At 49.1% G+C, this 23,969-nt stretch overlaps 3 protein-coding genes across 5 annotated transcripts; 2 read left to right on the top strand and 1 right to left on the bottom strand.

Moving 5' to 3' along the window:
- The first annotated feature begins 1,382 nt into the window (after nt 1-1,382).
- Nucleotides 1,383-15,364, top strand: SKIP4 (SKP1 interacting partner 4). Of its 3 annotated transcripts, none has more exons than XM_089612759.1 (3): nt 1,383-1,490; nt 1,909-2,399; nt 14,495-15,268. In XM_089612759.1, the coding sequence occupies exons 2-3, from the start codon at nt 1,939-1,941 to the stop codon at nt 15,075-15,077; spliced, it is 1,044 nt and encodes a 347-aa protein (XP_089468885.1). In that variant the 5' UTR covers nt 1,383-1,490; nt 1,909-1,938; the 3' UTR covers nt 15,078-15,268. The 3 variants fall into 3 exon arrangements, with proteins under 3 accessions (XP_089468885.1, XP_089468887.1, XP_089468886.1); XM_089612761.1 differs by lacking the exon at nt 1,383-1,490 and adding an exon at nt 1,504-1,658 and having other exon boundaries at nt 14,495-15,364; XM_089612760.1 differs by lacking the exon at nt 1,383-1,490 and having other exon boundaries at nt 1,724-2,399; nt 14,495-15,364.
- Nucleotides 15,365-15,451: 87 nt separating this feature from the next.
- Nucleotides 15,452-17,415, top strand: LOC149401548 (pentatricopeptide repeat-containing protein At1g62350-like). The gene is made up of 4 exons (XM_089612762.1): nt 15,452-15,627; nt 15,794-16,047; nt 16,663-17,046; nt 17,121-17,415. Exons 1-4 carry the CDS (start codon nt 15,591-15,593, stop codon nt 17,151-17,153), a joined length of 708 nt encoding a protein of 235 aa, XP_089468888.1. The 5' UTR covers nt 15,452-15,590; the 3' UTR covers nt 17,154-17,415.
- A 108-nt stretch (nt 17,416-17,523) lies between these two features.
- On the bottom strand, nt 17,524-19,328 carry LOC149401547 (uncharacterized). The gene is made up of 2 exons (XM_089612764.1): nt 19,014-19,328; nt 17,524-18,097 (listed from the first exon to the last, which is right to left on the bottom strand). Exons 1-2 carry the CDS (start codon nt 19,225-19,227, stop codon nt 17,913-17,915), a joined length of 399 nt encoding a protein of 132 aa, XP_089468890.1. The 5' UTR covers nt 19,228-19,328; the 3' UTR covers nt 17,524-17,912.
- Nucleotides 19,329-23,969: the final 4,641 nt, after the last annotated feature.

Genomic DNA, 23,969 nt, shown 5'->3' with positions numbered 1-23,969 from the left:
TTTTTTAAACACACTGACTTGTTGTTTTGGGATTTTGATTTCGATTTTGATCTTACTCAAACTCAGTCCAAAACCACTTCTTTGAAACACAACAACACACCACTCACTTTCATTCCGTGATTTCTTTGTTGTTATATCTTTCGTTCGTTTATTCTATATTTTTTTTTTGTTTGATCGGTGTCGCTGTTGCGTGACCACACACGTTGAGATGAATCGCTTTCGTTGATCATAAATACTATCACTACTTCAGCTGATTGATTGTTCGATCGTCGTTTCGGTTCAGTAATTTTCTAGGTCATTGTAAATACCGGAGCTTTTTAATTCCCAATTAATTTATTTCTTCCAGTTCTCTCTGGTCCTGTATTGTGGTTTTGCGATTTTGATGGTAAAGAGGGAAACTTTATCAGAAAGCAATGTTATCTGAGTTGGGTAGAAGGCCGACGCTGGGCGGTACCGAGGGTTCGTTCGGCGACGAGTTCGAGAATGAGATAGGGATGTTGCTCCGGGAACAGCGCCGGCAAGACGCAGCGGCGGACGATCGGGAGAGAGTTCTATATTTATTGGAAATAACAGAAATTATTGGAAATAATTGATAATATTCAAATCATTTGGGAAAAACCCGAATCCATTTTTCAGAACTTATTCTGATATCAATCGTTGATGCTAAAACAGGAGTTCTTGGAAATAACCAAAAATCGGAAATTTTTGAAAATAAATAAATCATTTCAAATAACCAGCAGTCGAAACCCATTTTTGCTGAGATTTGTTAGAGGATTTAGGCCTACGTGTAACATATAACACACGCGTAGTTAATGTTTTTTTGTTTCAAATATTTTGGTTCAAATATTTTCGCCTGTTACCATTTTGAAGTTGCGTTTTTTTTTCCGTAATTAAATATGTTTAATATGTTGTAGTTTTTATTTTCCATTTGATTATTTAAAAGGGTAATTTAGTCTAGTAATTATTGCCACTTAAGCATGTTGGCTATTTGCCTAAAAATTATGAAACATGGGCTAGAAACAAAATCTATAGTTTCAAAGTGACTATTTTGCTACACTCCCCATAAATATATATGACAATACCTATTTATATCTAAAATATAAAATCAAGATTTTGAATATATATATATATATATATATATATATATATATGTATTTCTATATATATATATATATTTTAAAAATTATATTTTGTTATATGATCTTTATCAATATATTGATTTTGGTACTCGATATATATCATCGGTATATTAAAAATTTTATTGGATATCCATCCATATGTCATTAAAATCATAACCTCGTATCGATACAGCTATCGGTATTTTAATCCGTAAGCCTATAATTTCTAGACCACCAGAAAGGCAGTAATTAGTAACAACACACGATGTTGAGCTCGCGATTAAAAAAAATAAAAATAAAAAACCTCTTACCTGGTCCTCATTTCCGTGGAAACAAACAATCATCGACTCTCGATCAAATACATTCTCACAGGTCTGTCTAGTCGTCACGATGTTCTAATATTCTACGATATTGTACGGATTTTTTTCGATTCCCGTCACAAAATCTAGGTTTCCGATTAAGTTACAACAAGGATTCAAATGTTTGAAGTGCGTTTCGCCAGCAACTTTTGATCAATTTAGGAATTGGAAGACCGAAAATGTACTGTTTTTTATTGCAGTGGTTCGTTTTCGAACAGATTTCTGTAACTGTGATTGTATAGACAATAGCCATGAGCTTGAGTTTGATCAAATTCTTTTTCATGTTGCGATCTTGGGTAATAGCACAAGGTTTTGATTTACTATTAAAAGCAATAATAGGAATCTATGAGTAAATAAATAAAGTTATGGAAAAAAGAAGTAATGTATATGGCCATTTCACATAACTAGTGGAAGATCTGTTCGTGTTTCAGTTTCAGATCTTGTAGTGGGCTGGGATTTCGATGGGAGTTCAGGATCAAATCCAAGTGAGTCAAGAATCGATCATTAGTGGGCTTCCAGATGATATTACTCTATTCTGTCTGGCAAGAGTACCTCGGAGGTACCATCAGACTCTGAGGCGTGTTTCGAGAAGGTGGAGAAACTTGGTGTGCAGCGAAGAGTGGTACTCCTGTCGGAGAAAGCAAAAGCTCGAGGAAACTTGGATATACGCGTTGTGCGAAGACAACAAGAATCGGTTTCGGTGTTACGTAATGGATCCGGGCTCGCCCACAAGGCATTGGAAGCCGATCAAAGAGCTTCCGACCCGTTGTTCGAAGAGAAAAGGGATGTCCATTGAAGTGTTGGGAAATAGGATGTACTTGATGGGTGGTGATACTCTGTCTGAAGGTGTTTCCGATGAAGTCTACTCGTACAATGCTTCTACGGACACTTGGTCACAAGCTCCTTCCTTGTCAACTCCAAGGTATATATATATATATATATATATATATATATATATATATATATATATATATATATAACTTTGAATGTCATCCATTTTGTAGTGGAATTACGTAATGTTGTTTGTTAGAAACTTGGTAGTAAGAGAATGATAATAATGAGTGTTGTCGGCCCGTCTAGGGCCAACGAGGACAAAGGCACTTCCTCAACCCTCGTGGCCGGTACGGGGTCTTGAACGGCGAGGCCCTGACCCAACCAGGGCCCGGCCCAAACCAAGAGCCAAGTCAAAGGCCCATGCAGCCGGCCCAAGGTTTGCCTCGGCCATTGGCCGGCCCAAGGCTTGCCTCGGCCAATGGCTGGCCCAAGGCTTGCCTCGACCATTGGCCGGCTCAAGGCTTGCCTCGGCCATTGGCCGGCCCTAAGGCTTGCCTCGGCCAATGGCCGGCCCAAGGCTTGCCTCGGCCAATGGCCGGCTCTAGAGCATTGCCTCGGCCATTGGCCGGCTCTAGAGCCTTGCCTCGGCCATTGGCCGGCTCTAGAGCCTTGCCTCGGCCATTGGCCGGCTCTAGAGCCTTGCCTCGGCCAATGGCCGGCTCTAGAGCCTTGCCTCGGCCATTGGCCGGCTCTAGAGCCTTGCCTCGGCCATTGGCCGGCCTTGCTCCAGAGCCGGCCTTGCCTAGAGCCGGCCTTCCTCCAGCGCCGGCCTTGCTCCAGAGCCGGCCATCCTCCAGCGCCGGCCTTCCTCCAGTGCCGGCCTTGCCCAGAGCCGGCCTTCCTCCAGTGCCGGCCTTGCCCAGAGCCGGCCTCCCTCCATAGCCGAGTCAGAGCCGGCCTCCCAGCTCCAAGGCCGGGTTAGAGCCGGCCTCCCAGCTCCAAGGCCGAGTCAGAGCCGGCCTTCCTCCAAGGCCGAGTCAGAGCCGGCCTCCAAGCTCCAAGGCCGAGTCAGAGCCGGCCTCCCAGCCAAGGGGATGCCCAAAATGCCCCTTGGTCGCCTATAAATGCAAGGGTCTCTCCCTTGACCCAGAAAATCCATTCTTGAGTACTAAAACGCTGCCGAACTCATACCTCGCTCGTTTCTCTCAAGCTTTGGCCTCTAAACACCCCTAAAACCTCTATACTCCACCTCAATCCCACTAATGTTGAGCGTCGGAGAGGTAAACAGGGGCACCCCCCCTGTTACCCCTTTGTAGTTCATGTGTTCTCTACTCCTTTTCAGGTACTCTGACGAACTCAAGGGACATCCACAACTAAGGGACGACTTTGGATACCAAGTCCGACACGCTCGAGTCAAGACGAGACCACTTGGTCCGGCCTTGGGTCTAACCGTCTTTGGCTCCTAAATAGTTGTCCGAAAAACAGCGACAACATTTTGGCGCTAGAAGGAGGGGATCTCTCGACCTTGGCAACACATCCCCTCTACCAGTCTTCTTCTCACTTCTACGACTCTCGAGAGATGAGTCGTAGCCCCGCCACCTCCGTGGGCGCCCGAGCGACTAGCTCGAGGCGCGACCTCCAAAGCTCTGCGCGCCGTCTCGAAGGGCAACGTCATGATAATGAGAGCCAGCCCCGAGACCCGGCGAATGACCCCGAGGCCGCAGTCCGAGAGGACACGGCTCGAAGGCTCGCCGAACTCCTAGACCGCCCCGGCGTTACCAACGCGCTCATCGCCGACCTCCTCGACTTTAACAACGTCGATGACATCAACCACGAGACCAACCTCGACCACGCTATTCGCGAAAGTGGACACACGCGCACGCTTCCAAGGGGACACCCTCGGGCGGCCGCGTCGAAACGTCAACTTTCTGATGAGCACGCGCACGCGCCCTCGAAAGGACACCCTCGGGCGACCACGTCAAGGCTCCAAAGCTCACGCAATACCCGAGAACGCTCAGTCTCGAGGTCCCGAAAGGGACGCTCCAAGCTCTCCATCCGCGTCCAAAACCCTCATGAAGGTGACAACGTCGAGAACGGCACACCCTTGGCAAGGGTGATAGGGACGGCCTCCGGAGACTTGAGAGACCGCCTCAGTTCTCAAAGAGAGAATCACGGGTTCGACTTGAGAGAAAAACTCAACGCTCGACGCGAGACCGCGATCGTCTTGGGGCAGCAACCACCCAACATTGATCGAGCACCCAACCAGAAGCGCGCGGCAGCGCTTGTGATACCGGCCGTTGGTCCCGAGTCACGAAGGAAAAGGCGCCGGAAGGGTCAACTCCCTAATGACCACCCTTCTCCGGCCCCGAAGCGATCCTTCGTCCCGCTCAACACAACGCCCGACCGGATCCTGCGCTTACGCCGCGATGAGCTGGGAAGCCCCGCTCCACTCACAAAGGACCCCGCGAAGCGAGATCGAAGCAGGTTCATCGAATACCACAAAGATCACGGGCACGTGACGATCGAATGCAAGCAGCTTAAGAAGCGAATTGATTCCCTAATTCGAGTTGAGAATCTAAGGGAATTCGTCGCATCTGCTAGCAAGCCGTGATTGTCGCGACTTCGCCACACAAAAGTGGCATCGCGCTCGCCGCCCAGCTCGTCGGCCCACGGGCAACGAGTTACAAATGGGTTCAAGGTCTGCATCCGCGGGGCGTATATGGTCTAGCCAGCGTCCACGGGAAACCTCGCCACACAAATGTGGCATCGCGCTCGCCGCCCAGCTCGTCGGCCTATAGGCAACGAGTTACAAATGGGTTCAAAGTCTGCGTCCGCGGGGCGTATCTGGTCTAGCCAGCGTCCACGGGAAACCTCGCCACACAAATGTGGCATCGCGCTCGCCGCCCAGCTCGTCGGCCGATAGGCAACGAGTTACAAATGGGTTCAAGGTCTGCGTCCGCGGGGCGTATCTGGTCTAGCCAGCCTCCACGGGAAACCTCACCACACAAATGTGGCATCGCGCTCGCCGCCCAGCTCATCGGCCGATAGGCAACGAGTTACAAATGGGTTCAAGGTCTGCGTCCGCAGGGCGTATCTGGTCTAGCCAGCGTCCGCGGGAAACCTCGCCACACAAATGTGGCATCGCGCTCGCCGCCCAGCTCGTGGGCCGATAGGCAACGAGTTACAAATGGGTTCAAGGTCTGCGTCCATACAACAAAGACGTGCAAATCGATAATGCCTTCGTTGGCAAATCGAGAACATAAGACACGCACAATACAACAAAGACGTGCAAATCGATTATGCCTTCGTTGGCAAGTCGAGAAAAACAAGACGCGCACAACACAACAAAGACGTGCAAATCGATCACGCCTTCGTTGGCAAGTCGAGAAAATAGGTCACGCACAATAAAGCCGTGCTAATCGATCACGCCCTCATTGGTAGATCGAGAAAATAAGCCGCGCACGATCAACCCGAAACCATAGGCCGTCCCTCGCGACGCGCGAAGGCCATTCCTCATGACGCAAACCCGAGAGCGTTCGTCCCGTATCCGTATAAAAGCATAGATTTTGAGTTTCCACTCGATCTACGCTCGATCGGAAACTCGGGGGGCTAATGTTGTCGGCCCGTCTAGGGCCAACGAGGACAAAGGCACTTCCTCGACCCTCGTGGCCGGTACGGGGTCTTGAACGGCGAGGCCCTGACCCAACCAGGGCCCGGCCCAAACCAAGAGCCAAGTCAAAGGCCCATGCAGCCGGCCCAAGGTTTGCCTCGGCCAATGGCCGGCCCAAGGCTTGCCTCGGCCATTGGCCGGCTCAAGGCTTGCCTCGGCCATTGGCCGGCCCTAAGGCTTGCCTCGGCCAATGGCCGGCCCAAGGCTTGCCTCGGCCAATGGCCGGCTCTAGAGCATTGCCTCGGCCATTGGCCGGCTCTAGAGCCTTGCCTCGGCCATTGGCCGGCTCTAGAGCCTTGCCTCGGCCATTGGCCGGCTCTAGAGCCTTGCCTCGGCGAATGGCCGGCTCTAGAGCCTTGCCTCGGCCATTGGCCGGCTCTAGAGTCTTGCCTCGGCCATTGGCCGGCCTTGCTCCAGAGCCGGCCTTGCCTAGAGCCGGCCTTCCTCCAGCGCCGGCCTTGCTCCAGAGCCCGCCTTGCCTAGAGCCGGCCTTCCTCCAGCGCCGGCCTTGCTCCAGAGCCGGCCTTGCCTAGAGCCGGCCTTCCTCCAGCGCCGGCCTTCCTCCAGTGCCGGCCTTGCCCAGAGCCGGCCTTCCTCTAGTGCCGGCCTTGCCCAGAGCCGGCCTCCCTCCATCGCCGAGTCAGAGCCGGCCTCCCAGCTCCAAGGCCGGGTTAGAGCCGGCCTCCCAGCTCCAAGGCCGAGTCAGAGCTGGCCTTCCTCCAAGGCCGAGTCAGAGCCGGCCTCCAAGCTCCAAGGCCGAGTCAGAGCCGGCCTCCCAGCCAAGGGGATGCCCAAAATGCCCCTTGGTCGCCTATAAATGCAAGGGTCTCTCCCTTGACCCAGAAAATCCATTCTTGAGTACTAAAACGCTGCCGAACTCATACCTCGCTCGTTTCTCTCAAGCTTTGGCCTCTAATCACCCCTAAAACCTCTATACTCCACCTCAATCCCATTAATGTTGAGCGTCGGAGAGGTAAACAGGGGCACCCCCCCTGTAACCCCTTTGTAGTTCATGTGTTCTCTACTCCTTTTCAGGTACTCTGACGAACTCAAGGGACATCCACAACTAAGGGACGACTTTGGATACCAAGTCCGACACGCTCGAGTCAAGACGAGACCACTTGGTCCGGCCTTGGGTCTAACCGTCTTTGGCTCCTAAATAGTTGTCCGAAAAACAGCGACAACATTTTGGCGCTAGAAGGAGGGGATCTCTCGACCTTGGCAACACATCCCCTCTACCAGTCTTCTTCTCACTTCTACGACTCTCGAGAGATGAGTCGTAGCCCCGCCACCTCCGTGGGCGCCCGAGCGACTAGCTCGAGGCGCGACCTCCAAAGCTCTGCGCGCCGTCTCGAAGGGCAACGTCATGATAATGAGAGCCAGCCCCGAGACCCGGCGAATGACCCCGAGGCCGCAGTCCGAGAGGACACGGCTCGAAGGCTCGCCGAACTCCTAGACCGCCCCGGCGTTACCAACGCGCTCATCGCCGACCTCCTCGACTTTAACAACGTCGATGACATCAACCACGAGACCAACCTCGACCACGCTATTCGCGAAAGTGGAAACACGCGCACGCTTCCAAGGGGACACCCTCGGGCGGCCGCGTCGAAACGTCAACTTTCTGATGAGCACGCGCACGCGCCCTCGAAAGGACACCCTCGGGCGACCACGTCAAGGCTCCAAAGCTCACGTAATACCCGAGAACGCTCAGTCTCGAGGTCCCGAAAGGGACGCTCCAAGCTCTCCATCCGCGTCCAAAACCCTCATGAAGGTGACAACGTCGAGAACGGCACACCCTTGGCAAGGGTGATAGGGACGGCCTCCGGAGACTTGAGAGACCGCCTCAGTTCTCAAAGAGAGAATCACGGGTTCGACTTGAGAGAAAAACTCAACGCTCGACGCGAGACCGCGATCGTCTTGGGGCAGCAACCACCCAACATTGATCGAGCACCCAACCAGAAGCGCGCGGCAGCGCTTGTGATACCGGCCGTTGGTCCCGAGTCACGAAGGAAAAGGCGCCGGAAGGGTCAACTCCCTAATGACCACCCTTCTCCGGCCCCGAAGCGATCCTTCGTCCCGCTCAACACAACGCCCGACCGGATCCTGCGCTTACGCCGCGATGAGCTGGGAAGCCCCGCTCCACTCACAAAGGACCCCGCGAAGCGAGATCGAAGCAGGTTCATCGAATACCACAAAGATCACGGGCACGTGACGATCGAATGCAAGCAGCTTAAGAAGCGAATTGATTCCCTAATTCGAGTTGAGAATCTAAGGGAATTCGTCGCATCTGCTAGCAAGCCGTGATTGTCGCGACTTCGCCACACAAAAGTGGCATCGCGCTCGCCGCCCAGCTCGTCGGCCCACGGGCAACGAGTTACAAATGGGTTCAAGGTCTGCATCCGCGGGGCGTATCTGGTCTAGCCAGCGTCCACGGGAAACCTCGCCACACAAATGTGGCATCGCGCTCGCCGCCCAGCTCGTCGGCCTATAGGCAACGAGTTACAAATGGGTTCAAGGTCTGCGTCCGCGGGGCGTATCTGGTCTAGCCAGCGTCCACGGGAAATCTCGCCACACAAATGTGGCATCGCGCTCGCCGCCCAGCTCGTCGGCCGATAGGCAACGAGTTACAAATGGGTTCAAGGTCTGCGTCCGCGGGGCGTATCTGGTCTAGCCAGCGTCCACGGGAAACCTCGCCACACAAATGTGGCATCGCGCTCGCCGCCCAGCTCATCGGCCGATAGGCAACGAGTTACAAATGGGTTCAAGGTCTGCGTCCGCAGGGCGTATCTGGTCTAGCCAGCGTCCGCGGGAAACCTCGCCACACAAATGTGGCATCGCGCTCGCCGCCCAGCTCGTGGGCCGATAGGCAACGAGTTACAAATGGGTTCAAGGTCTGCGTCCATACAACAAAGACGTGCAAATCGATAATGCCTTCGTTGGCAAATCGAGAACATAAGACACGCACAATACAACAAAGACGTGCAAATCGATTATGCCTTCGTTGGCAAGTCGAGAAAAACAAGACGCGCACAACACAACAAAGACGTGCAAATCGATCACGCCTTCGTTGGCAAGTCGAGAAAATAGGTCACGCACAATAAAGCCGTGCTAATCGATCACGCCCTCATTGGTAGATCGAGAAAATAAGCCGCGCACGATCAACCCGAAACCATAGGCCGTCCCTCGCGACGCGCGAAGGCCATTGCTCATGACGCAAACCCGAGAGCGTTCGTCCCGTATCCGTATAAAAGCATAGATTTTGAGTTTCCACTCGATCTACGCTCGATCGGAAACTCGGGGGGCTAATGTTGTCGGCCCGTCTAGGGCCAACGAGGACAAAGGCACTTCCTCGACCCTCGTGGCCGGTACGGGGTCTTGAACGGCGAGGCCCTGACCCAACCAGGGCCCGGCCCAAACCAAGAGCCAAGTCAAAGGCCCATGCAGCCGGCCCAAGGTTTGCCTCGGCCAATGGCCGGCCCAAGGCTTGCCTCGGCCATTGGCCGGCTCAAGGCTTGCCTCGGCCATTGGCCGGCCCTAAGGCTTGCCTCGGCCAATGGCCGGCCCAAGGCTTGCCTCGGCCAATGGCCGGCTCTAGAGCATTGCCTCGGCCATTGGCCGGCCCTAGAGCCTTGCCTCGGTGATTGGCCGGCTCTAGAGCCTTGCCTCGGCCATTGGCCGGCTCTAGAGCCTTGCCTCGGCGAATGGCCGGCTCTAGAGCCTTGCCTCGTCCATTGGCCGGCTCTAGAGTCTTGCCTCGGCCATTGGCCGGCCTTGCTCCAGAGCCGGCCTTGCCTAGAGCCGGCCTTCCTCCAGCGCCGGCCTTGCTCCAGAGCCGGCCTAGCCTAGAGCCGGCCTTCCTCCAGCGCCGGCCTTGCTCCAGAGCTGGCCTTGCCTAGAGCCGGCCTTCCTCCAGCGCCGGCCTTCCTCCAGTGCCGGCCTTGCCCAGAGCCGGCCTTCCTCCAGTGCCGGCCTTGCCCAGAGCCGGCCTCCCTCCATCGCCGAGTCAGAGCCGGCCTCCCAGCTCCAAGGCCGGGTTAGAGCCGGCCTCCCAACTCCAAGGCCGAGTCAGAGCTGGCCTTCCTCCAAGGCCGAGTCAGAGCCGGCCTCCAAGCTCCAAGGCCGAGTCAGAGCCGGCCTCCCAGCCAAGGGGATGCCCAAAATGCCCCTTGGTCGTCTATAAATGCAAGGGTCTCTCCCTTGACCCAGAAAATCCATTCTTGAGTACTAAAACGCTGCCGAACTCATACCTCGCTCGTTTCTCTCAAGCTTTGGCCTCTAAACACCCCTAAAACCTCTATACTCCACCTCAATCCCATTAATGTTGAGCGTCGGAGAGGTAAAATGGGGCACCCCCCCTGTAACCCCTTTGTAGTTCATGTGTTCTCTACTCCTTTTCAGGTACTCTGACGAACTCAAGGGACATCCACAACTAAGGGACGACTTGGGATACCAAGTGTGACACGCTCGAGTCAAGACGAGACCACTTGGTCCGGCCTTGGGTCTAACCGTCTTTGGCTCCTAAATAGTTGTCCGAAAAACAGCGACAACATTTTGGCGCTAGAAGGAGGGGATCTCTCGACCTTGGCAACACATCCCTTCTACCAGTCTTCTTCTCACTTCTACGACTCTCGAGAGATGAGTCGTAGCCCCGCCACCTCCGTGGGCGCCCGAGCGACTAGCTCGAGGCGCGACCTCCAAAGCTCTGCGCGCCGTCTCGAAGGGCAACGTCATGATAATGAGAGCCAGCCCCAAGACCCGGCGAATGACCCCGAGGCCGCAGTCCGAGAGGACACGGCTCGAAGGCTCGCCGAACTCCTAGACCGCCCCGGCGTTACCAACGCGCTCATCGCCGACCTCCTCGACTCTAACAACGTCGATGACATCAACCACGAGACCAACCTCGACCACGCTATTCGTGAAAGTGGACACACGCGCACGCTTCCAAGGGGACACCCTCGGGCGGCCGCGTCGAAACGTCAACTTTCTGATGAGCACGCGCACGCGCCCTCGAGGGGACACCCTCGGGCGACCACGTCAAGGCTCCAAAGCTCACGCAATACCCGAGAACGCTCAGTCTCGAGGTCCCGAAAGGGACGCTCCAAGCTCTCCATCCGCGTCCAAAACCCTCATGAAGGTGACAACGTCGAGAACGGCACACCCTTGGCTAGGGTGATAGGGTCGGCCTCCGGAGACTTGAGAGACCGCCTCAGTTCTCAAAGAGAGAATCACGGGTTCGACTTGAGAGAAAAACTCAACGCTCGACGCGAGACCACGATCGTCTTGGGGCAGCAACCACCCAACATTGATCGAGCACCCAACCAGAAGCGCGCAGCGGCGTTTGTGATACCGGCCGTTGGTCCCGAGTCACGAAGGAAAAGGCGCCGGAAGGGTCAACTCCCTAATGACCACCCTTCTCCGGCCCCGAAGCGATCCTTCGTCCCGCTCAACACAACGCCCGACCGGATCCTGCGCTTACGCCGCGATGAGCTAGGAAGCCCCGCTCCACTCACAAAGGACCCCGCGAAGCGAGATCGAAGCAGGTTCTGCGAATACCACAAAGATCACGGGCACGTGACGATCGAATGCAAGCAGCTTAAGAAGCGAATTGATTCCCTAATTCGAGTTGAGAATCTAAGGGAATTCGTCGCATCTGCTAGCAAGCCGTGATTGTCGCGACTTCGCCACACAAAAGTGGCATCGCGCTCGCCACACAAAAGTGGCATCGCGCTCGCCGCCCAGCTCGTCGGCCCACGGGCAACGAGTTACAAATGGGTTCAAGGTCTGCATCCGCGGGGCGTATCTGGTCTAGCCAGCGTCCACGGGAAACCTCGCCACACAAATGTGGCATCGCGCTCGCCGCCCAGCTCGTCGGCCTATAGGCAACGAGTTACAAATGGGTTCAAGGTCTGCGTCCGCGGGGCGTATCTGGTCTAGCCAGCGTCCATGGGAAACCTCGCCACACAAATGTGGCATCGCGCTCGCCGCCCAGCTCGTCGGCCTATAGGCAACGAGTTACAAATGGGTTCAAGGTCTGCGTCCGCGGGGCGTATCTGGTCTAGCCAGCGTCCACGGGAAACCTCGCCACACAAATGTGGCATCGTGCTCGCCGCCCAGCTCGTCGGCCGATAGGCAACGAGTTACAAATGGGTTCAAGGTCTGCGTCCGCAGGGCGTATCTGGTCTAGCCAGCGTCCGCGGGAAACCTCGCCACACAAATGTGGCATCGCGCTCGCCGCCCAGCTCGTGGGCCGATAGGCAACGAGTTACAAATGGGTTCAAGGTCTGCGTCCATACAACAAAGACGTGCAAATCGATAATGCCTTCGTTGGCAAATCGAGAACATAAGACACGCACAATACAACAAAGACGTGCAAATCGATTATGCCTTCGTTGGCAAGTCGAGAAAAACAAGACGCGCACAACACAACAAAGACGTGCAAATCGATCACGCCTTCGTTGGCAAGTCGAGAAAATAGGCCACGCACAATAAAGCCGTGCTAATCGATCACGCCCTCATTGGTAGATCGAGAAAATAAGCCGCGCACGATCAACCCGAAACCATAGGCCGTTCCTCGCGACGCGCGAAGGCCATTCCTCATGACGCAAACCCGAGAGCGTTCTTCCCGCATCCGTATAAAAGCATAGATTTTGAGTTTCCACTCGATCTACGCTTGATCGGAAACTCGGGGGGCTAATGTTGTCGGCCCGTCTAGGGCCAACGAGGACAAAGGCACTTCCTCGACCCTCGTGGCCGGTACGGGGTCTTGAACGGCGAGGCCCTGACCCAACCAGGGCCCGGCCCAAACCAAGAGCCAAGTCAAAGGCCCATGCAGCCGGCCCAAGGTTTGCCTCGGCCATTGGCCGGCCCAAGGCTTGCCTCGGCCATTGGCCGGCCCAAGGCTTGCCTCGGCCATTGGCCGGCCCTAAGGCTTGCCTCGGCCAATGGCCGGCCCAAGGCTTGCCTCGGCCAATGGCCGGCTCTAGAGCATTGCCTCGGCCATTGGCCGGCTCTAGAGCCTTGCCTCGGCCATTGGCCGGCTCTAGAGCCTTGCCTCGGCCATTGGCCGGCTCTAGAGCCTTGCCTCGGCCAATGGCCGGCTCTAGAGCCTTGCCTCGGCCATTGGCCGGCTCTAGAGTCTTGCCTCGGCCATTGGCCGGCCTTGCTCCAGAGCCGGCCTTGCTCCAGAGCCGGCCTTCCTCCAGCGCCGGCCTTGCTCCAGAGCCGGCCTTGCCTAGAGCCTGCCTTCCTCCAGCGCCGGCCTTGCTCCAGCGCCGGCCTTGCCTAGAGCCGGCCTTCCTCCAGCGCCGGCCTTCCTCCAGTGCCGGCCTTGCCCAGAGCCGGCCTTCCTCCAGTGCCGGCCTCCCAGCTCCAAGGCCGGGTTAGAGCCGGCCTCCCAGCTCCAAGGCCGAGTCAGAGCCGGCCTTCCTCCAAGGCCGAGTCAGAGCCGGCCTCCAAGCTCCAAGGCCGAGTCAGAGCCGGCCTCCCAGCCAAGGGGATGCCCAAAATGCCCATTGGTCGCCTATAAATGCAAGGGTCTCTCCCTTGACCCAGAAAATCCATTCTTGAGTACTAAAACGCTGCCGAACTCATACCTCGCTCGTTTCTCTCAAGCTTTGGCCTCTAAACACTCCTAAAACCTCTATACTCCACCTCAATCCCACTAATCTTGAGCGTCGGAGAGGTAAACAGGGGCACCCCCCCTGTTACCCCTTTGTAGTTCATGTATTCTCTACTCCTTTTCAGGTACTCTGACGAACTCAAGGGACATCCACAGCTAAGGGACGACTTGGGATACCAAGTCCGACACGCTCGAGTCAAGACGAGACCACTTGGTCCGGCCTTGGGTCTAACCGTCTTTGGCTCCTAAATAGTTGTCCGAAAAACAGCGACAACAATGAGTAGACAAGTAAGGGGTTAATACAGAACACTTGAAGTTAAGTTAGCCTTTATAAATAAGTAAAGCCTTTATAAATAAGTAAGGGATTAGTTGAAAACTGTACGATAGAGTAGACTAGTGGGATTCTGTAGGGAGAGTATGCACTTCTTGAAAGTTGGATATCCATCATTGTAATATATTTTTTTTGTATTCACATACCAGTTTGTATCAGCTGTATGTTTTGATTGTTCATGGCTGTCGGTTTATTTTTAGAATAACTAAAGGTTGTTAGGCATGTGAAATTGTGGTTAAAGTAAGCGAGTCTCTGTCGGAAGTCTTGCAAACCTATTTTTTGCATTTCCTTTGTCTTATTTTCCATCAATACAATGAGTGAGAAAAGTCTGATATCCATCATCGTAATTGTTGACGTGTGTATATATTAGTATCTTATTACGTGTACCGTTAAATATTACAGGATTTTATTCTATTTTGTTTTTATCAGTTAGTTAGGCTAGTTTCTGTCTGTTTTTGTTCCTACGATTGTTCTGGCAGGCCTCAGTGTTATTATGCGATTGAAATGTAATCAAACTCTCTCTGAAAATCGTAATCCAAGTCTCTCTGAAAATCGGTGAATAGTAATTGATACAAAATATGCCACCAGTTGGTATGACGAGGTTGTTGGGTGTCTTATGTTCAGGTGCTATTTCAGCTGTCAAGTTGTAGACGAAAAGATGTACGCATTGGGTGGGTATGGGTTGGACTTCAGAACTCCGCGGTCATGGGAAACCTACGAGGCTGGCACGAGCACATGGACGCCTCGCTTGGACCAGAGCATGGCACACGAAATCACGGACTCTTGCGTCGTGGATGGGAAGATCAACGCCCTCTGCGGCCACATATGGAGCACGCTGGTCCTCGCACCGTCGGGCGACACGTGGCAACGCCCGGACGCTGACATGGCGGACAGGTGGAGGGGCCCGACGGTGGAGGCTGACGGGAGGCTGTACATGTTGGATCAGGATTTCGGGATGAGGCTGATGGTGCTGGACGAGGACACTCGCGAGTGGGCCCCGGTCGAGAGGCTTTCCACTCAGCAGATGAGGCCGCCGTGCCGGCTCGCAGCCGTCGGAAGCACCGTTTTCGTGGTCGGAAAAGGTCTCGGAACCATCGCCATCGATGTTGGAATGGCGCGAAATGTCCAAGGAGCGATCGTGTGTTCTTCGATGCACTACCTGAATTCGTACAGTGATGTAATTAGCTGTAGATGTTTGGCCATTTGAGACAACCCTTTTGCTTGCTGTCAATTGGAAACCTACCAGCCTCCTTTTTCTCTTCTTTATTAATTACTCGTGTGTGCGAATAACCTTGTTCCTTAGTTTTTGTTTTTGTTCAGAATTGATCGGTGGTTATCTTGTTCAAGATTTATTTGTGAGTTAAATAATTTGTTGACTTTGGTGTTTGAATACTGTTTTGAAATATCCAAATACTCTTGTTTGGGAGAGAGAGAGAGAGAGAGAGAGAGAGAGAGAGAGAGAAAGAGAGTGAGAGTGAATGTGGGTGAATTCTTTATTATTAGAAAATAATGATTATAATATCTTAATTTCAAAGATACTATATATGTATGGGCATGAAGGGGCAGATTATGACCGAAATAACTATAGCATACTTCACACACAAATCACAATAGCATACTTGGTCAAGAGCTAATTACATGTAATTATTGGCCATACTAACAAAAACACAAGCCCAAAGTCCGGCAACACAGATTTCCATAATTCCCTCTCCCCTCGTTAATGGCTACTCACTTCCATTTTCCTGCTGTAATTCCTGGTAAAAATCATCTTCGTCAAGTCATTACGTTTTCGTTAAATTTGTTATAGGAAACGCCCACCAACTGTTTGAGTCAATGCCCGTTAGAGAATACAACTCCTATGCTATGTTCAATTTCCTTGTAATGCAACCACTGTAATATTTCTCTCGCTCTCCTTCCCTCTAGTTTGTCCTTCGTTTTCAGTTCCGAGGAGGTTTGTGGTATGTGGGCTCCGGAGAGAAAAGCGAAGCCCGTTGAGGAGGTCTCAAGTGTTATCAGGCGAGACTATCCGAGTGGTTCAGTCTTTGAAGTTTGCGAAATCGACGCCAGGCAAGGTCGAGGAGGTTCTCAAGGGCAAGCTCACGAGACTGTTGAAGTCAGATATGTTGGACACTTTGGCTGAACTGCAGAGACAGAACGAGCTTGATTTAGCTCTCAAGGTCTTGCCTTCTTGCTTGCTAAATAGATAATAGGCTTCGCTTTTTAACGTAAATAGCCAAATAGTTCTCAACCGTAACTAATATGTCAGTGAGATGTTAGTTCGTATACTAGTTTTTGGAACAAAATAATGCTTGAATAGTTAAATTGTTGATTTTTTTGTAGCATTCCTAGTAATTTTTCTAAACATTATACTTAAAAAAAAAAAAATGAAATTCAACTCTTAACATTTTAGAGTAGCTCATTAGTTATATATTATATTCTGACCCAAAATAATATAAATAAAAGTTCAAAACAATTCTGGATTTTTAGACCAAGATTTTGTTCTAGCGATACTTGTAAATATTATAAACAAGTCATCTAAATTTGTAAATATGTTTGAAGTAGTTTAAGTGTTGAGTTTCATTAGAAGAACATAAAAAATAAAATGAATTATTTTTCTTTTATCAAATTAAAATGACAAATTATAAAGATCAATATTTTGAAGACCTAGTCCCTGAATTCATTCTATGTGATAGAAGCCAAGATCATATTTGTGTAAATTTAATACTTTTGGTTTCCTCTGCCAACCGAGTTATTTATTTATATATTCATCTGAACTTAAAAAATAAATCTAGGTGTTCAGATTAGTAAAGAAAGAAGTGTGGTATAAACCAGACATATCTTTGTACTGCGACATGCTGCGGTTTCTGGGAAAGAACAAACTTGTTCCAATGGTTGAAGACCTCCTTTCGGAACTAAAGACAAAAGGCATAGAGCCCGACACAATGGTGTTCACGGAGATGATCGGTGCTTATTTAACAGTCGACATGATTGACAAAGCGATGGAGATTTATGGATGCATGAAGGAGTCGGGTTGCTTCCCGAACAAGTTAACCTTCACAATATTGATCAGAAATCTGGAGAGAGTCGGAGAAGAAGAACTTGCTTCATTGATGAAGAAGGAATGTGCTAATTATATGGAGTATCCTGAAAAATTCCTTGAAGAACTGGCCAAAAGTGTAAGCTTTTATGTGTAGCAATCAGTAACTATGTTTGCATTTGCGGGAGCTTGATTTGCTTCGATTTTATTCAGGAAAGGAAGAGAACAGCCATGAACACGGCTTGATCAGCAAAGACTAGTATGAGATTGACCTCTCTTCTTTTTTCCTTCTATTTTTAGAAATATCACCATGCCATGCTATTAGCTTTTAATTCCAGTCTTAAATCTTTGAAACTGCGCAATCTTTTCTTTTCCCTAAGAAATTCATATGGTAGAGGAATGTATTTATACAGTTATCCATGTATTTAGCAGTACATTTTTAATCTCTACTTTAATATGATGGAGATTATATCAACAGCTTGAAATGTATTTATTATTTTTGTTACTATTGTTTTTCTCCCGTTTGTCTATCAAGATTGGACTCTAAGGTGATCCTATTGGGTCTCCTCAAACAGAGGTCACGGATTGTACAAATAATTTGGATTCATATGAGAGAAAGCTTCACTTTTCTCGGTGACTATCATTAAAATATAGGTATATTTCAAGAAAGCAAAAAAAAAAAAAAAAAAAAAAAAAAAAAAAAAAAAAACAAGAATGATAGGGGCTTAGTATGTTACATATAGAGAATTTCACTCCTAAGCTATGAATATTTATTTTCATTTTTATCAATCAATACATGAAATGAGGTGTCTAATCGTCCTACTGTTGTACACTTCAAAGCATGAGATTTTTTTAAGCAGCCTAATTACAGTACATTTTCAGAACTCTGATAATATCAAGCACCTTCTTTCCGAAGCCGGAGCAAGGCTTTGTTGCAGAAATTGGACCACGATCAATCGATCCGACATTTGCTTCACACCTAGTTGTAAGACTCGGAAACTCCTATCAGCTGATCCTCTTTCGTTTAAACGCGGGATGGATGGTTTGGCTCCGAGAAGCTAATTTGTCGATCCTAGAAACACATTCTCGCATCCTTTTCAACACGGCAGGCATAGCAGAGGCATTGCTCGATATTTTTCCTTTAAGCAACCGTATTTTTTCGCGAGTCTCTTCGTGACCTTCCGTTGTCTCTGTACATAACAAAAGAATATTGGATTGACCGAAATGTAGGAAATAAAGATTAAAAATGAGTTATGTACATATATAAGTGGTTGGTTCTACTCAGATCAGATATGAATTTTGGCTCACCACTACATTCCTCAGCAAACAGATATAATACAAAAGAATGCCTAATGAAGAGCTTCTAAGTTACCACATACACTTTAGAAGCTAGAACGAAGGGTCATACTGTACAGTTATTGAATCTTTCAACTTATATATTGATTAGGGAAGTTCTGAAGAAATGATATAGTATAACCTGATATACGTACCAAGAAACTTTTCTTGATGGGAGACCAGATTCGAGGAGAAAATATACAAACCTAACCTAACCGAACCCAATCCAGCAACATGAATTCTAGCTGGGATTCAAATTAAAATTAAGTAGCTGGTTGATGTTTGCAATCCTTCTTAAGCTCATGGTTTTGTCTTGGTCCTTTAAAGAGAGAACTCACTGTTCTATCCAAGCTTCTACACGAGCTTTATAGTAATAATGGATATATGATATGGGTCCAAGTCATGTTCATTCAAAATTCAGTCACTTCAATTATGAAATTAAAAAATGTTATACATTGGGAAACTCTGAGACCAACAAAACCCCTACATCCAAGGACCATGAGTGCTTCCTTGAGAGATAAAAAATTTGAACTACAACCTTGAGAGAGAAGAAATTTGAACTTTTATCCAGCCATCTGATATAGATCTATTCTTTTTTCATACCTTTCAACGCTAAAAAAGATTAAAGCTTTTAAATTTCGCTAGTGCTTACACAATCTTACCACAAAACCAAGCCAAATATCATAAACAGAACATACAACACTTTGTAACTTTCTAAGAGATCGAACATAGAGAGACTTCAAACAAGAAAGACGAATTTTAAGGATTTACCAGCGCCAGTGTCTCGAGAAGTTCCAGGATCGAGAGCCTCGGGAATAGCTGGTCTCTGAACCACGAGAAGCGACGCGAAGGAGTTCTTGAGGTTCTCCTGCAAGGTCGTTCGGTACCGGAGAATCTTCTCGGACATTTCTCTCACCTCCGACTCCAAATCCTCCAAGTCCTCGGACTCGTCAAGCTCGACTTGCGGGGCTTCGTCCGAGGCCATTGTTGGAAGATCTAGAGCAGAAATTGTAGAGAGAGGGTTGTGAATTTCGGGGTAATGAAATTTTGGAGGGTAATTGGTTTTTTGACGTTAGGGTTTTTTAAACTTTGAAATTTTGAAATCATTTGGGGAGTTTTGCATTTTTGGATAAAACGGACAATTTGAGGGCCCACGGGTTGTGTCTCAGACTCGGGGAAACAGTGATAAATCTCAGCCAACTTTGGTTCATTTTTAGCATAATTAGTATTAAAAGACTTTACTTTTAATTTAAGAATGACAACGTGTACGGATAGTGTCGGATACACCTATTCTGTTATTAGTACCCGTTATAATTTTTTACCCGTTACCGAGTCCTGTTTATTAGGATTTTAAAGCGGGCCGAGTAAAGGGATTAACCGCCAGATAAGTGGGTAAAAAATATTAGACCCGTTACGGGTTTGCCTGGTTTAAAAAATGGGTATCAGGTCGGGTAAACTCGCTTACCCATTTATCGGATTCACAAAAATAAAAATCACCAACAATTGAAAGTTTAAAAATAATAAAACTTAGGTGAAAAATATCAAAATGCTTCTACAATATAATATAAAAAAACATTAAAATTCAATGTTAAAAAAAAAAAAACAGATTCTTCACTACAAGTTAGGTCATCTTCATTGCAATGACATCACAATTGATGAAGTTGTTTCTTAAAAATAAAATAAAAAAAATTGTTGGAACAGATTAGTAAAAGAACCAACTATTGTTATATTTTGCTAATCAATAAGCCTTTTTTTTATATAAATAAAACCACTGGACTACTAGTAGTGAATAAGTAATAGAGGGAAATTGCATGCTTGGTGGGGTTAGGAAAAAAACATATAATACTTTATGCTCTTACAAAATTATAGATATCAGACTTAACATAATTCAATATCAGAAAAATAAATGAAGTTGTTTCCTCACCAACAGCTAAGGGACGACTTGAGATATCAAGTCCGACACGCTCGAGTCAAGACGAGAACACTTGGTTCGGCCTTGGGTCTAACCGCCTTTGACTCCTAAATCGTTGTCCGAAAAACTGCGACAACATTTTGGCGCTAGAAGAAGGGGATCTCTCGACCTTGGCGACGCATTCCCTCTACCACTTTCACCCTGACTTTTGAACGATGAGTCACATTCCCACTACCTCCGCGGGTACTCGAGCAACGAGCTCGAGGTACGGTCTCCGACGCCTCGCACACCGTCTTGAAGGGCAACCTCGCGATAGCGAGAGCCAGCCCCAAGACCCGGTGAACGACCCCGAGGCCAAGCTCCGAGAGGACACGGCCCGACGGCTTGCAGAGCTCCTTGACCGTCCCGGCGTTGACGGCTCGCTCATCGCCAATCTCCTCGGCTACGACGTCGAGGATCGATCCGCTCGAGACGACTCCGACCCCGACTATGTGGGATAATCAAGGACCGACGAGGCGAATCCTAGCCTCGCCCAAACACGGCCCGAGAGGTCCAATGGTGCATTGGCCGATCCTTCGCATCCGGCGCGACGATAGGTACGGTCACAGTCCCGGGGACTCGCCCCCTCGGTTTCAAGAGACGGTCGGACACGGCCCCTCGCCGAGGAGAGAGCGACCCTGGTGGATGATGGGGCCGATAGCCGAAGCGCTCGCCGGACGGTTCGACCAAGGGCGACCTCGCCTCGCCACGCACCGAGCGTGGACCTTAGAGAGCGCTTGACGGCGCAGAGAAACTCCCGAGGGGAGGATCTCCGCCAAAGGCTCAACTCTCGGAGGGACGCGCTTCCCGCCGCAACTCTCGGCCGGCCTCAGGCCAATGTCGTGGACCAAGCGTCCAACGAACGCCGACCGGTGACTCCCGTGGCCCCGACGGTCGGTCCTACTAACGGGCTTGATATGGTCACGATGATTCATAGCCTCCAAAACCAAATCATCGAGATGAGGGAGTCAGGGAGGCAACGGCCGTACGGAGGGATTGAGGAATCATACTCTCCCTTCGCCGCTCAAATCCTCGCGCAGCCTTGCGTGGGGAACTTCAAACTACCGTCCATCCCTCCCTATGATGGACGGACGGACCTAAACTTCCACATCCAACACTACGAGACGTGGATGACAATGCAAGGACAGACGGACGCCACCCTCTGTCAGGCCTTCAGCCTGACCCTTACAGGGTCGGGATTTGAGTGGTTCCAAAGCCTAAGGCCGGGGAGCATCTCGTCTTTCCGGGCCTTGCGAGAGGCTTTCCTTGCTCGATTCGCCACCCTCGTGGCGCAAAAGAAGTCGAAGACCCACCTCCTCTCCATCCGACAAGGGAGAGACGAGACACTGAGACAATACCTCGCCCGCTTCACCGAGGAGTCTCACAAAGTCGAAGGAATCGACGATAAGGACGCCATCACGGCGATCACCGAGGGAGTGCGCACGAGCGACTTCCTCAAATCCATTGTTGGAAAAGTCCCATGAGACATGGCGGAGCTCATGGCGAGAGCCAGCACCTATATGGGAATCGAGGACTATCTCGATGGCCGAGATGGCCGAAAGTCAGGGGGACAGGGTAGTCGCCGTCGCGACGACCAGGACGGAGATCGCCCCGACCCTCGAAAGAGGAGGAATAAGGGAGGCCAGGCCCCTAACGGCCGCTCCCTCCCCGGGCCGAGGCTGCCACATGTCGATAGCTTCCGAAAGTTCTCGACCTTTACTCCTCTGAATACTCAACCGGAGCGGATCCTGGCCCTGCACCGTGACAAGCTGGGAAGTCCAACTCCTCTCACGAAGGATCCCGCCAAGAAGGATCACGTGTTGGAATCGATCTAGGGTTTAAGAAAATAATTAACGCTTCGGTAAGCGGCGGAATTTTAAAAATTTTCTTTTACAAGTAAAACAGTTTTTACTAACCTAGACAAAGAGCAAGTACATGTAATTAAAAACTATTACATGGTATCGAGTTCATGGTATCGAGTTTGTTCGAGGAAAGGATGATTGAGAGATGATTGCGAGACATATTGCTTATAAAAGTTGAAACAAGTTTATGATTAGTCTTTGGTTTAGGATTTAAGTTTTATTAAGACTTTTATAAAATCCAAAGGTGTTATAAACCAAACGATAATTTACTCCCTCAAGAGAAGGCCGCAAAAAATCTCCATTTATAAGTAAATGACACATCATTAATGCTTAGCCAGGATGTCAATACATCAATTTTGACCAGCCACCTTTTAAATTGGTTTGATCACTCACATCCTTTCGCAGGGCCTCGAGGGAGGATTACTAGGGATTGAGTCTAAGTGTGTAACCAACCACTTAGTCCAAAAGGTCAACTTTGAAAAACAATCCCCCAAGGGGAGGCCTTGTCATCATCGTCTCACTCTCGGACGTAGCTCATTGAGCAATGATCAGTGCAAAGCGCCCTTGAGTACTCTCATTTAAGAGAGGGCCACGAGGGTGACTCTTAGTCAGGCAAGAATTGCACTTTTCATTAGTGTTGGGGATCGTGGGTTACAAACAACAAGTATAACCCTCCCACTTAGTTTTTGGAGTTGGTTCATCGACTCTTATAAGTTCGGAAACAGATTTCCTAGTTAAAGATCGACAGAGCGGACAACTAGAAGAGAATCCTAGATCGACATGTTCAGAGCAGTATTAGTGCATAAAGGCACAAGGTACATACTCGATCTTTTCCTATTTTCTATTTCGGGAAAGTGCGTGAGGGAAGTGGGAACTTCAACTCACTCGAACACTTGAAAGTTTGAGATTACACATCTTTTTATTTTTCGGCTTGTCTACAAGGAGACCTCCCACTCAAATTTTCAAGAGCATATAGATTTTGAACATATGTGATATAGATATAGTTTTGAAAACATTTTGAAAATTTATTTGATTTGGATGACAAAATATTTTTCAAGTTTGAAAGTGAAAACGGTTTTTCAAAATTCAAACTAGTTTTGTAAAAAACTCAATTTCAATTAAACTTTCAAAAATCAAAACATTTTAATCTTACACATCATGTTTATAATCATATGAAAAACATTTTTGCTCAAGAAAATTTTCTCATTAGAGTTCTATAACTCATGGTAGTGGGGTTTGAAAATCCGGATTTCTAAAAAACTGGAGTTTCAGCACAGCCGCGCACCTCGGAGTAAAATCGCCATATCTGGCGGCTCCGATGTCCTTTTGAGCCGAAACCGGTGGCATTGGACAGAGAACAGACAGAGATTTAATTTGATTCAAGAATCATCAAATTTCGAGTTTTGAGAAGAGAGTTATGCCACTTTTAATGCGGGTTTACTCCAGCTCGAAGAAAGAGAAATAATTAAAGCTTGGTCCTTTTTAGGTGCAAAAAAGAATCGAGTGTAACGGAACGTTTTATGAAGGTTGTTAAAGCTTTTATTTGTGTTTTATTAGCAAGGTAATAACAAGGCATAAAAGAAATAACAACAAGCATAAAACGATTCAAGTAAAAATAAGAAACTAGTAAGACAAGAAAACTAGTCACAAAATTTTACTCGAAATTTCTCAAACCTTTAAAACACGTTTTTCAATATAAAAAATTAAAAACTTTTAGAACTGATTCTAATGTGTTTTAAAAACATCCCAAACTCATAGAAAATCAACATGATTTTTAATTTAAAGGCAAGAGCAATAAATTAAAAAAAAATCTAAGATTACAATTCTAACTTGTCACAAAATTAGTAAACTTTCGAAAACGATTTTCAAGCTCATAATTTTAAAAACATGTACATGCATATCTTTGACCATAGC

This window comes from Urtica dioica, chromosome 4, assembly GCF_054948205.1.
Source record: "Urtica dioica subsp. dioica isolate 48M chromosome 4, U.dioica_male_clone48M_v1_H2, whole genome shotgun sequence".
NCBI classification, from domain to species: Eukaryota; Viridiplantae; Streptophyta; class Magnoliopsida; order Rosales; family Urticaceae; genus Urtica; species Urtica dioica.
This window is presented reverse-complemented; position numbering and strand designations above follow the sequence as displayed.

Bases quoted from the DNA above. Each gene is read 5' to 3' on its own strand.
- SKIP4 (XM_089612761.1), top strand. From the start codon at position 1,939: ATGGGAGTTCAGGATCAAATCCAAGTGAGTCAAGAATCGATCATTAGT. The intron at 2,400-14,494 runs GTATATATATAT...TCTTATGTTCAG, and splicing joins CCTTCCTTGTCAACTCCAAG to GTGCTATTTCAGCTGTCAAG.
- LOC149401548 (XM_089612762.1), top strand. From the start codon at position 15,591: ATGGCTACTCACTTCCATTTTCCTGCTGTAATTCCTG. The intron at 15,628-15,793 runs GTAAAAATCATC...CCTTCCCTCTAG, and splicing joins TTTTCCTGCTGTAATTCCTG to TTTGTCCTTCGTTTTCAGTT. The intron at 17,047-17,120 runs GTAAGCTTTTAT...GATTTTATTCAG, and splicing joins TTGAAGAACTGGCCAAAAGT to GAAAGGAAGAGAACAGCCAT.
- LOC149401547 (XM_089612764.1), bottom strand. From the start codon at position 19,227: ATGGCCTCGGACGAAGCCCCGCAAGTCGAGCTTGACGAGTCCGAGGAC. The intron at 18,098-19,013 runs GTAAATCCTTAA...TGTTATGTACAG, and splicing joins TTCTCGAGACACTGGCGCTG to AGACAACGGAAGGTCACGAA.